At 47.2% G+C, this 13,019-nt stretch overlaps 1 protein-coding gene across 1 annotated transcript in view; it reads left to right on the top strand.

Moving 5' to 3' along the window:
* The window catches only part of SMPDL3A (sphingomyelin phosphodiesterase acid like 3A), a 214,836-nt gene extending 205,827 nt beyond the window's left edge, over positions 1-9,009 (top strand). Inside the window, exon 8 of the mRNA XM_085611264.1 lies at positions 6,748-9,009. Within this exon, the coding sequence (XP_085467390.1) occupies positions 6,748-7,053 (306 nt within the window). The 3' untranslated portion in view covers positions 7,054-9,009. The remainder of the gene's footprint in view (positions 1-6,747) is intronic.
* Positions 9,010-13,019: the final 4,010 nt, after the last annotated feature.

Raw genomic sequence — 13,019 nt, 5'->3', positions numbered from 1 at the left:
TGGCATGACCAAAAGGCTGTGCTGACTGTTTACCAGCCAGGGCAGAAAGTGTGGGTGTTGGAGCCAGTGGCCCCAGCAGCACTCCAAGACAAATGGTCTGGACCCCACACTATTGTTGAGAAAAAGGGAGAAGTCACCTACTTGGTGGACCTTGGGACTCCCAGAAGCCCCCACAGGGTGCTTCATGTCAACAGATTGAAGGCATATGTTGACAGGGCAGACATGGGCTTACTCATGGCTACAGATGAGGGGCAGGAGGAAGAGAGTGACCCTCTCCCAGACCTGTTGACTCAGAACCCTGATGATGGCTCAGTTGATGGTGTGGTCTTTTCTGGCAGCCTCACTGTCCATCAGCAACAGGACTGCAGACAAGTTCTGCAATCCTACAGACATATGTTCTCTCTGACCCCAAGTCAGACAAACTGGTGCACCCATGAGGTGGACACTGGTGACAGTCTGCCTGTGAAGAGTAACATCTACAGGCAACCTGACCATGTCAGGGACTGCATAAAAGTTGAGGTACAAAAGATGTTGGAGCTGGAAGTCATTGAACCTTCAGAGAGCCCTTGGGCTAGTCCTGTAGTCCTTGTGCCAAAACCTCACACCCAAGATGGTAAGAGAGAGATGAGGTTTTGCGTGGATTACAGAGGTCTCAATGCTGTCACTAGGACAGATGCCCACCCAATACCTAGGGCAGATGAGCTCATTGACAGACTGGCCGCAGCTAAGTTTTTTAGCACATTTGACCTGACAGCAGGCTACTGGCAAATCAGACTAGCTGAGAATGCAAAGGCCAAAACTGCTTTCTCGACCCCAGGAGGACATTATCAATTTGTGGTAATGCCCTTTGGTTTGAAGAATGCACCTGCCACTTTCCAAAGGTTGGTGAATCAAGTCCTTACTGGGTTGGATGATTACTGTGCAGCTTATCTTGATGATATTGCTGTCTTTAGCTCCACCTGGGAGGATCACCTGGTCCACCTGAGGAATGTTTTAGAGGCCCTGCAAAAGGCAGGCCTCACTATCAAGGCCACTAAGTGCCAGATAGGGCAGAGCAAGGTTGTATACCTGGGCCACCTAGTTGGTGGGGGTCAGGTTCAACCACTGGAGAGCAAGATCCAGACCATAAAGGACTGGACTCCTCCAACTACCCAGACTCAGGTCAGAGCTTTCTTGGGCCTGACTGGGTACTACAGAAAGTTTGTTAAGAACTATGGGTCCATTGTGACACCACTTAATGACTTGACCTCCAAGAAAATGCCAAAGAAAGTTCAGTGGACAGTAAGCTGTCAAAAAGCATTTGATGACCTGAAGCAGGCCATGTGCAGTGCACCTATTCTGAAAAGTCCAGACTACTCCAAAGAGTTCATTGTCCAGACAGATGCTTCTGAGTTAGGTGTGGGAGCTGTTCTTTCACAACTTAATATAGATGGTCAAGACCAGCCCATTGCTTTTATAAGTAGAAGGCTGACCCCTAGAGAGAAACGTTGGTCAGCTATTGAGAGGGAGGCCTTTGCTGTGGTTTGGGCCCTGAAGCTGAGGCCATACTTGTTTGGCACTCACTTCAAGATTCAGACAGACCATAAGCCCCCCTTGTGGCTAAATCAGATGAAGGGTGAAAATCCCAAACTTCTTAGGTGGTCCATTTCCCTACAGGGGATGGACTTCACAGTGGAACATAGACCTGGGACTGACCATGCCAATGCAGATGGACTCTCCAGATATTTCCACTTAGAACATGAAGACTCAACTGGTGAACGTTAGTTTAATGTCCCTAAATTTGGGGGGGGGGGGGTTTGTGTAGGAGAGTAGGGGGTCTGCTTTCTATGTTCACCCCCACTTTTTGCTGTTGCTTTACTGGTTTTCGACTTAGATGTGGCTGTGGGCCTGCTAATCAGACCCACAGCCCTGCTGTTCTCTCTCTAAATTGATACTATGTACTTTAGGTGCATAACCCATTTGGATAGGATCACCTTATTGGCCCCTGTACAGTGTACCTTAGGTACCCAGGGCATAGGTGTACCCTAGGCCTACCAGGGGCTGCAGCATGTATTATGCCACCCCTGGCCTGGCCTTCCATTATGACACAACTGGCTGATCACTCAGCTGGGGCAAGGTTGTGTAATCACTCCTTGCTTAGGTGTAGTATTCCTATACCTATCTTACATATAGACACATGTGTACCTATCAGCCACTCCTATGGCAGGCCTTAACAATCCTGGAGGCAGAGTGCTTGGTAACATGTGAGATGGTGCTCTAGCATGAGCTGAGCCTGTCTGCAGCTTTCGGAACCATGTCCTTATAGCTGTTCTATGATGTAGCCTACCATATACTCTTAAAGTGCCTTATAATCTTAAACGGTTATGGTAACTATGGTTTGGCTTTATCAAAACATGTCGTGTAAGGTGTCTAACACTTTGGAATAATACCCCCATCCCATTTCTGGGGATGAGGATATTATCTCCCCCTTCTAGAGGGAGAAGACATGTTGTAACCTACTTACCCGGTTAAAGTTAACCAGAGCCCCAGCATCACAAAATGGATGCTGCTGCCACGACACAAGTCTGACCTCCTGCTGCTGGGAGCGATCCCGGCAAGGGAGGCTTGGACAATAGGTTTCCTGCCTTGGGAGGTGCGAGCACCACCCCAGACAGGCCTTAGTGTATTGGGGCAGGGAGGGATGAATGAAACGAGACACTGCCTGGGGCACACAAGGTGTCCAATGCATAGTCCAGTTCAAACCGGTGCTGGGGCACACCAGCCCCAGTCCTGGCGCGAAACTGGACAAAGGGAAGGGGGTGTAACCACCCCCCTCCCAGGTCCCACCCATAAGGCGTGACCTAGCAGGTAACCCAGCCCCCCAGATTTAGATAAGAGTGGTAGCTGGGCCCCAGGAGATTAGATTATCCTGAACCTGCAACTTGAACAGAAACTCTGGACCTTCGACATTCGACGAAAGAAGAAGACTGAAGAATCTCCCTTGTGGCCAAGGAGTGGCTACCCTGTGCAAACAGGCACCATCAAGAGACTTACCCTTTGCTTTGCTGAAGTTCTACGAGGGACCGACTGCAGAGCCCGACCAGAGCCTTGACTTTCAGACTTCTCCGACCCTGATCCACATCCACAGCCGAGCTGAGATCCGTGGAGGCGACGAGAGACGTGGGACCGGCTACCTGGGAAAAGTGGCGAGTATCTTCCAGCGCAGCTTCTGAGGCACCCTCGAAGTTGTGCACCGGGGATTGAGAAGCCCCAACCCCAAGCACCATCTGCACCGAAGATCAGCCCCCCACACTCCACGAGTCCTGCGTGGGGCCCTTCTGCATTTTCCTGCTTGCCGCGTCTGTCCGGTTGCTTGCCCGTTGGCTAGCGGCCTTTGTGACGACACACCTTGAAATCTTCACTGCTGGTTTGGCTCCTCCAGACTGGCTCCCGCTTCTTTGCAAAAGAGAAGCACCCCAGACCTTCCTGGTCTGCACCAGAAGCAAGTCCTCCGTTCTTCGTGGGTTCCGCTTGCCAAAGCTTGGTGAGTCCTAGTTCGACTTAGACGCCGCCGACAGCAAGAGCCTTCGTGGGACAGCTCGCCTCCTGGTCGTCCTCGACGTCTCCTGGTACCCGTGGCTGCAGCGACAAGCTTCACCCTTCACCTGCAATCTTCACGACATCGCCTGGTTCCTTCCTGGTTCCACGTGGTCACTGGCTAGTGACCTTGACTCTGTCCCTTCTGCTTGCAGGTATCCTCTCTTCTTGATCCCAGCCTTGGGATCCACCGGACACTCTTCACTGACTGCCTGTCAGCAACTTTCCTTCAGGCATCCATAGAAGTCCACGACGAAACCCGACGCAAGTTCACACCTATGCACCCGCAGCCTGTGGGCTAGGTAACTTGGGTACTTCGGTGCTCACAAGGGTAGTGACTATCCTAGGGTCTAGTTTCCGAGTCTCGACTCTCTAGCTGCTTCAGAAGTGTCCTTAAACTGTTAATTTCTAACTGCTAGTAATTCTATCGACTTTTACACATTACGCGTGAGTGTTTCCACTCTGCACCTGAATCCCGTGGGCCTCCCACTTCCTAACTGTTGCTAGTGTAGTGTAGCCCCAGCGATTCCCTAGGCCTAGGCCTATCCTATTTCCGTGACAGTGGTCCTTATACCACTTCTTTAGTATATGGTTTGCGTGGCCCCTAGGGCCTAACTGTATTACTTACCTGTGTGACTTAATGTATGCTTGAATAAGACTGTGTTGTACTTACCTCTAATCTCATAAAGAGTGCCGAGGGTTTGACTAGAATAAATACACTTTATTTTATATATATATCTGTTGTGGTGTCCTTTCATTTGGTATTCAAGGGATTATATATGATATCACAGCTGGCTTCACATGCCATTCAGAGTTTAGCCTAAGACTGCTCTTGTCCATGCTACCACTAGGATAGCTGGTCTATAAGGTTGACTTTACAACCAATCACCATAAGGGTTGTTTGGACTGATATAAGGTGTACACTAGAACTAGTGACATCATACATCAGGCCAACTTCTCACACCCGCTGCATACCTACACGGCGGGCCTGTTATCTGACAATTTGCATGACAGGAATGCAGCAGCTCCAGTTTTGGAACTGCAGCTTCCTATTTTCACACATTGGTGCACAATATTCTTACCTTCCTTTCACTGGATATAGATTTCTTTCTTCATTTCTTCTTGGGGCCATTTTTGCCTTCCCATGATTCCATAGTCTTCTTCCCAGAAGGCCTTGGGGAAGTATCTGCTCTACCAATTCAAGATGATGACCTTCCTACTCCGTCCACTATCCTTTTCCTTATCCAAGATGGTAGTTGCTTACTTCCTGTTTGGGCACTTCCTGTTCCTGTTTGGTAACTTCCTATTCATAGGTATATAAAGGGCTGAATCCTTCATTTCCTTGCGTTGCAACACTCTTTGCCGCTGCTGGTGTGTCCTCACTCCTGTTGGTATCCTGTGCACCTGCCTGGTGTATCTGCGATTCCTGCTGGTATACCTTGTTCCTGACTATAGTCTTCTATTCCTGTTTGGATTCCTTGCCTTCTATTTCCTCCTCACTGGTTGCTTCTATTTTTTCCTTTTTATTCCTGGAGTGCCACTTCCATCAGAGGCTTTTCTCTACTGTTTTTTTTCCTCTTGGGACTCCTTTTGGAAGGCACGGTCTGCTTTGGCCTTTCTCCTTGTCGGCAGCACCGTGGCTACCAGAAGGGTTTGCACTTACCTCGGACAGACTAGAACCCTCAAGAACTGAAGTCGAGAATCTCTCACACACGCCAGAACCGGTAAGAAAACTACAAGTTGTGACAATAGTAGTCTCTTGGCTAGGCTCAGCCTGCATCAACATCTTCATTGATACAAGTATGAATGTAAAGAGTAGCTTGTAACTGAACTGTGACAACTGGAATTGATGATAGCCATGTTGTGGCCCATCAGCAGTATGATTTCACTGAAACGTTTGAGAATACTAAATTTGAGTTTCCAAAATGTTGAGAGACGGTTTGTGATATTTTTAAGTAGAAATAAAATTGAGAAAACAAATCACGGATCCGTGACTGATAAGAAAGAGCGAGTTGAAAGACTGTAGTCTTTCAGACAAGAGGAAATGAAGAATAATATAGAGAAGTTGTTGTCCTTTTTTGATTTTTAAAGTCAACCTTAATGTAGAGCGGGCAAGAATGGTATACTGTGTGAAAAGAGGCTGTGTAACATTACATGGTGGCAGGGGAGGATTTAAGAGAGAAAAAAACACCAAAAGGTGGGGGGAAACCGGTTCCACTGTAGTCCAAAAATATCAAGGAAGTGGTTAAATGAGAATCACTGGGTAAAACAAAGGAAAAAAGAGGCAGTTAGAGTGACATCAGAAGGGCAGTTGCCCCTCCCAACTCAATCAAAAAGAAAAGAAATGAAAAAGGAGGGTGGGAATAAGTAGAAGGGAGCAGGAATGAAGGGGGTATAGGAATGAAAACCCAGGAAGGGAAAAAGAAGGGAGGGGTAAGTTCAACTTGATTTCTCCAGAAAAGTAAAGAGGAAATAAAGAATGGTGACAAGAGTGCAGTAGGTGAGGGAGGATGGTAGTAAAAGGGAACATAAAGATCTATTTGCTCTTTTGAGCAAAACTGCCTTGTTGGTTGGAATTCGAAGTAAAAGGCTTCTGCTAACTTGGATTTAAGAACTTGGTGTAAGCCATTAATCTAAAACATTTCTTGGAAACAGGTTAGGTGGAAAGGATTCTTAAAGCTGGTTGTCACCAAAAGTATTCTTTTTAGAGATCACATATAGCTGACCTATCAGAGTTATTTGTTAATATCATTTATCTGTTGTGCTTATATGGCAAGAATTTTATAGTGGGAATGCTTTATTTCATGTCTGTATATTTCTGATCTACAGCAACACTTATTCAGAGTTGGTGGCCCATGAACCCTAGGCTGCGGTCTGAAGAATTTAGATGAAATTATTCTTTACAAATACTGATATATTTACCATTTTTGTTGTTCTACGTTCTACTTCATGCTTACCCACACTTCAAACCTTTGCAAGGAATACAAGTATTATATTGTGTCTTTGCATGCAGCACCCCTATTTCTCATGACTGATGAATTGTCTGCAAGATGGTGTTGCATCAGTCTCAATTAGGGGTGCTGGGTTATAGATATAGGACGAGTCACTGTGATGAGATACCTGAAATTGTCACTGCCTGACTAATACAATCATTATTTCTAAATGTTTCAGGATATTTGGCAGTATTATTTGAATCTGACGGAAGCCAACATTAAAAAGGAACCACAATGGAAGCTAGAATATGTTATGACGAAAGCTTACGACATTGATGACTTGAGTCCAGGACATCTCTATGACCTTAGCAAAAAATTCACGGACTCCCGCAGCCAGCAGTTTGCAATGTATTACAGACACTATCTTGTGAGTTTTGATGACCATGTCGGCTGTAACAGACAATGCAAGATCAACCAGCTGTGCGCCATTCAGTGCTTGGATGAGACCTCCTATGTTAGTTGCATCAACCATGGAGGGCCGTGACTGCCCAGGGCATCCAATGGGGGCTCTGCATTCACCTAGAAGCATGCATGCATTGTCTTTGTCTTGTAATTGTTGCAGAAAGATTTTTTAATGTTTTAATCTGGTAGAGTTTAACTTTCTAAAACAAGTACACTTGAAATTTAGGACTGCAGCTGTACAATGAAATCTAACTGTAAGTTTTCTTAATGCAAACCACAAAGTACATTCAAAAGGGGTAAGCTGCTAATGGCACTTAGGTAGACATTTGGGACAATTAGGGCGATTTCAATACACACATTCAAGTCACTACTCAACACTGGACTCGCATACCTCAATCACCGGCTTCACTTCCAGCAATCCACCAGACAACTTCGCTCAGCATCACTCTCACACACAACCTGCATCCACAGAAGTAGAATGGGAGGTCAATCATTCTCCTACCAAGCCACCAAATCTTGAAACGGCTCCCCCCAGCACACCAGAGCATCCTAGCTATTCAATTAGTCTTCTTGCAGAGCCACTGAGACTGCCTGTATTCAAGCCCAGCCTCACCACACCCCTAAACTCACCTACTCAGCACCTGGACACCCTCACGGGTGACATGCGGCGTTCTGCAAATCCACCTTACAATACATTAGGGCCTTATTTAGAGTTAGGCGGACAGGATATTCTGTCACAAAAACAGGGCGAATATCCTGTCTGCTATATTACAAGGGCATTTAGGCCTATGGCACTTTTAATTTAATACAGTAGACAGGCGCTGCGACACGTATTGATGGAGTGTCCCATCTGTCAAACATAAATGCAGCCTTAGGGGCATATTTATGAGAGGCTTGCGTCACGTTTGCATCACTGAAGTGGTGCATGCATGATGCAAGCCTCTATGTCAGATTTATGAAGCCACGCAAAGCCACTTTGCGTTGCTTCAAAAATCGGGAGTCAGGCAACGCAGCGCAAGTGTAACCGACATGAATGCGCCGTATTAGATAAATACTGTGCAATCCTACCATTTCCCAGTTGGGCAGCGCAGCAAGGTGACTTGCTGCCCTGCGCCACTGATTTCATAAATATGGCCCTAAGTCTTTAAATCCTTCAAAGGAACATGTATCTTATTTTAAATTGCTCAATAGAAATAGAAGAATACTGTGTCTTAAAGCAAATTATGGGCCCGATCAACGAAGCTTTTTAGTGTAAAATCTGGAGTTTGTGTTCAAAGACTGCAAATCAAGTTTCAAAGAATCCGCATCTGAGGACTTTTATGAGTGAAGATCTACTTACACACGCAGAAAGTCCTGCTTACTTAGTGCACTTTTTCTTTTAAGAGTGTTTTTTTATGTGGATGGGTGGGAACTGGGAGAGAACTGGGGTAACAGAATTGTTGTCAAGATAACTTTTATTTGTATCCACCATCAAAATACCATCCCCAAGGTTTCCAAAACATTGCCACCCTAACAAGACATAGAAAACCTCTTGCAACAGGCTAAAAAGTGAGTATACAGCTTTTACTCCACGGTGCTTAGCCCACAGGATGTTAACAAGCATGTATTTACCATGCAAGTAAGTTGCACACAGGCATTTTTTGGTACATAGGGTAAGATTATTTTTTTATGACATAATTAGTATGTCAATTTAAAAAAGTGGAGTTTAAGAGTAATGGGATGGGTAAGGGTACAGGGTAGTAAGGGTTTTGAAGGAGATTTTGGGATGGATTCAGGTACCACACAGGCATTTTTTGGTGCTAGTACTTTACCATGCGGTTATCAGTTATGTCACTGACCATGTAATGAGTGACAAAATATGTGAGGTCAAAAGCAGTGCATTGTGGGGGTGCGAGTTATAGTTATCTGAGTTAACTATAACTGCTGAATTTCACTGGTTTTGTAGGAGTGGAATCTGAGCCGAACTATAATGTCCCCGTAACCTTTGTGTTTTTCAGTTAATTTTTAAGGCTTTTTAAATTCTATTTCCTAACTATAACGTCCCTGTAACCTTTGTTTTTTTCAGTGAATTTCTAAGGTTTTTTATAACGTGAAGGAAGATGCCCATCGCAATGCACAATGGGGGTGGGGTTGAACACAGGGCCTGGCCTGGCATTGTGCTGGGCCCACCCAAGTTTGCTGTTCCTGCCCTCTTCCTCCTTGCCATCCATTGTCCATGTCCATAACAGTGCTCCCTCATTACAGCTGTGTGTGGTCATTGTTCTACCTCTGCCCTTCCTGCGCTAAACAGTTAGCTTGCTGCGCCTTCTACCTCCTCCGTACCGTCTGTTGTCCGAGTCCATGCACCAGCCCCTCCTCCTGCTCTCTGTTCCCCAATTCTATGCAGCATCATTGTTCTCCTGCTTACCCTCGGTGCTTAGCTTGCTGTCTCTGCTCTTCTGCCTCCTGCCCTCCGATGTCTGTGTGCATGCCCCTGCTCCCTCCTTTCTGCCCACCATATTCCATGGACCTGCCACCCTCCTATCAATTCTGAGTGTTCTGTTGAGCTGCCACTGCCCCTCTCACCTGCCTAGCATGGTCGGATGGCTGCCACCTGTCCCTGCCACCTCCACCCCACCAGTCAAAGTTCCATGCCCCTATCCCCTCCCACCTGTCCTCCATGGTCCATTTTGCTGCCACTCCCTTCTTTCCTCCATGCTCTGTTGTGCTGCAACTGCTCCGCCTGCTGGCCTGCATGGTCTGTTGTGAAAGCTGTTCCCCTGCTCTTTTTGTCTGTGCCGTCCTTTAACTTTTGTGCAAGCCCCTGCCCCCTCCCCCTTGCCCATCTTGGGCATTGTGCTGCCACTAACCCTCCCGCTTATGATTGCATGGTCTTCTGTGTTGCCACAGCCCCTCCCACCTGCCATGTGTGGTTAGCTTGCTGCCTCCGACCCCCTCTCACCTTCCCTCCGTTGTCTCTGTTTATGCCATTGTAGTCACACTGTTTGTGCTCCAGTGCCCATCCCACCTGCTCTCCATGGTTAGCTTGCTGCTTCTGCCCCCTTGCCCCCTGCCCTCCGTTTTCGATGTGTAGACGCCTTCCCTCCTATCCTTCATTGTCCGTTTTGCTGCACCTGTCCCTCCTGTCTGTCCGCTATGGTCAGCTTGCTGCCCTTGCATCTTTCCATGTGCATGGCCCTGTTCCCTCCCTATTGCTTTCCATGGTCCGTTTTTCGTGTTCTGCAGTCCCACTTGCCATGTGTGATGTATTGTGCTGCACCACCCCCGACACCTGCCCTGTAAGGTTAGATTGGTGCCCCTGACCATCTCCATCCTGCCCTCTCTTATGCCAGTATGTGTCCCTACCCCATTCCTCCTGCCCTCCGTGATCCAATGTACCAAACGTGCCAACCGTTTGAACTTAGTAAGAGGGAGATTATGAAAAAAATCTGGGGAATTGATTTTCCCCATTGACTTACATTTAGAAAGAGTAGATTTTAGGCAGGAGACAATTACAATAAAGGCCTTTTGGGCTTAAAAACATCAGGAGTCTCCTGCCTGAATCAGGTCTGTCGGTATGTATGGTTGTACTGCCGCTGCCTCTTCCTTCTGGCCACAGCCTCTCTTGCTTCTACTGCCTGGCTGGTTTGTTGCCACTGCCACTCTTTTCCCTGCCCTCCATGGTCCGTTGTGCTTCCAATGCCCCTTCCGTCTGCACAGCATGGTCAACTTGTTGCCTCTGCAACCTCCTCCATGAGATGGTCTTATTCCCATAGAAATTATGGTTAGTGCTCTAAACAAATAAAATGAGCACATATTTTCTGAGTTGTCAAATAGCAACAGAGCACTTTTAGAATTAAATCAGTTTTTATTAGCAGAACACTTAGCATGAAAATACAGTGTATCGTTGCCTACAACCCAGCGGGCCTGCTTTTTCACAATCAGAAAAGAAAGTTGGGGCCTGCGGTTCATAGGACAACTGTTTAGCTAGTTGACACAGCATGCCACCTACAACCCAACCTGGGCGCGTTTGATAAGAGGATACATTAAACAGTCCTCACTCTGTGAGATGTGAATAAGAAGAAGATCCATAGCACTTTGTGCATGCATGCGGCAGTGAGCCAAGGACTTGTTATGGCCAACTTGAAGTAAAAAAGGAAATTGCAAACAAGACAGTAACAAAGTTAAAACAAAAGAAAGCCCATTACTCACCCCCCACCCCTCCGGTGAGCCTAAAGATACAGTTCTACATACAGGTATGGTCCGTTGTGATGGATGTTGATTCTATGGGGGCCCAAGAAATCAGACCAAAACTGTATACGCTAGCCACCCTCTTGGCTCTCAGGGATCAGTTTCAAAATCTCAAGATAGGCGGGGCATAACAGTTCCAGAAACTCTGTAGATAGAATTGAGGTAAAGGGGGCTCAGATCTTGGTGTATTTTAATTTTTCCCCTAGAGTGGCCATAGACAATCTCTCCATGCCCAAAAGGGACCATAATTGGTGTATCCATTGTGTATGGTCCAGGATCCTGTCTGCCCTCCAACCCGATAGAAGTACCCGGTGCGCTGCATTCAGCGCCAGGGCAATTTGCCTGCCTTTGGTAGAGCGCAATGGGAAAGTTAGTGCATTGGGCAGTCCTAAGCTAGTATAAGCAGGGAATCTAGGGATGGTAGTCTCAAATGCCTTATCAATTTAATCGAGGATCTTGTCCCAGTATCTTGTGAGCTTCAGACAGTTGCAAAGCAAATGAAGGAGGTACCTGGACTCCAGCAGCCAGACGAGCAGAGGCCGTCGCACTGGGAATTCCACTTGGTTAAGTGGGCCGGGGTTTAATAATACCAGTAAGATACAATTTTAAATGCAGTCTCCTTATGGCCCATGGAGTGTGCGGTATGGTGGGTCCTGTAAAAAATATCCTCCCATTCTTCGTCTGAAAGGGTGCGACCTATTTCCTCCTCCCACCGTCTCTGTCCTGTGGTACGAGCTCCCTTAGTGACCTGGGTGAAGATCGTGTAAATTTTGGAAATGAGTCTGCGGTCTTCTTTTTTCAGGAAAAGCCACTTATCAAATGGTAGCATTGGACTGCTAACCAAAGGTCGTATTAGGGGACCATTCACCTAGTGCAACATTTGCAGATGTAGGAAGAGGTCTGAGCCTGCAAGGCCATAATCCGCCTGAAGCTGCTGAAAGGGGATATAACCCTGGAGGTCGAACAAATGCCCTAGACGCTTACACCCGCCCTCCAACCACCTTGTGCCTACCCCTTTATCCATCCCAGGTGAGAAATCGGGGTTCAAAAAGATTGGAGACATGGGAGAGGGGAATGTTGTAAGATTAGCCCGCTTGGACACTCTGTCCCAAACTAGCATAGTGGGGAGAGTGACTGGCGAAGAGTATAGCCCCCAGAAACGTGACGACCGAGGAAGCCAGGCCTCCCTCCAGATATGATAGCCAGCCACCGTCTGGTCCATAAATACCCAGTGTTTCTCCGGCATGGGACGGTTCCATTCCAGGAGGTAGCGCAGCAACGATGCCTGGAAATAGCGGGTGATGTTTGGCAAGGCCAGGCCGCCCTCCTTCTTAGGACGCCGCAGCAGAGTCTTCTGCAGTCTGGGAGAGACCGGGCCCCAAATGAAAAGCTCAATCTCAGTTTGTATGCGCAAGAGTGAATTCGGCAGGGGCATTAAAGGAAGAGTTTGGAAAAGGTCTAAGGCCCGGGGTAAGACATTCATTTTAACAGCGGCCAGTCTCCCCAGCCACAACAGGGGCAGACGCCGCCATTGGGTGAGATCCTTGCGGATGCAAGAGAGTAGAGTAGCATAATTTACTTCCGCTGTCTTGTCCAGACTGTTGTGTAGGACCAGCCCTAAATATGTAATACCATCTGTCACCCAATCAAAGTCAAATTGGGCACGCAATGCATCCATTGTAGTGTGCGTTGCCGTGAGGTTCAGTACCTGCGATTTCTGCAGATTTATTTTAAATCCAGAAACCTGACTAAAGACCTGCAGGTCTGCCATAATGGCTGGCATAGAGGTCATGGGGCGCGCCAAAGAGAAAATTACGT

The sequence above is a fragment of the Triturus cristatus genome, chromosome 6, assembly GCF_964204655.1.
Source record: "Triturus cristatus chromosome 6, aTriCri1.1, whole genome shotgun sequence".
Lineage (NCBI taxonomy): Eukaryota > Metazoa > Chordata > Amphibia > Caudata > Salamandridae > Triturus > Triturus cristatus.
The sequence above is the reverse complement of the archived record's forward strand: the minus strand, read 5'-3'. Positions and strand labels throughout refer to the sequence as shown.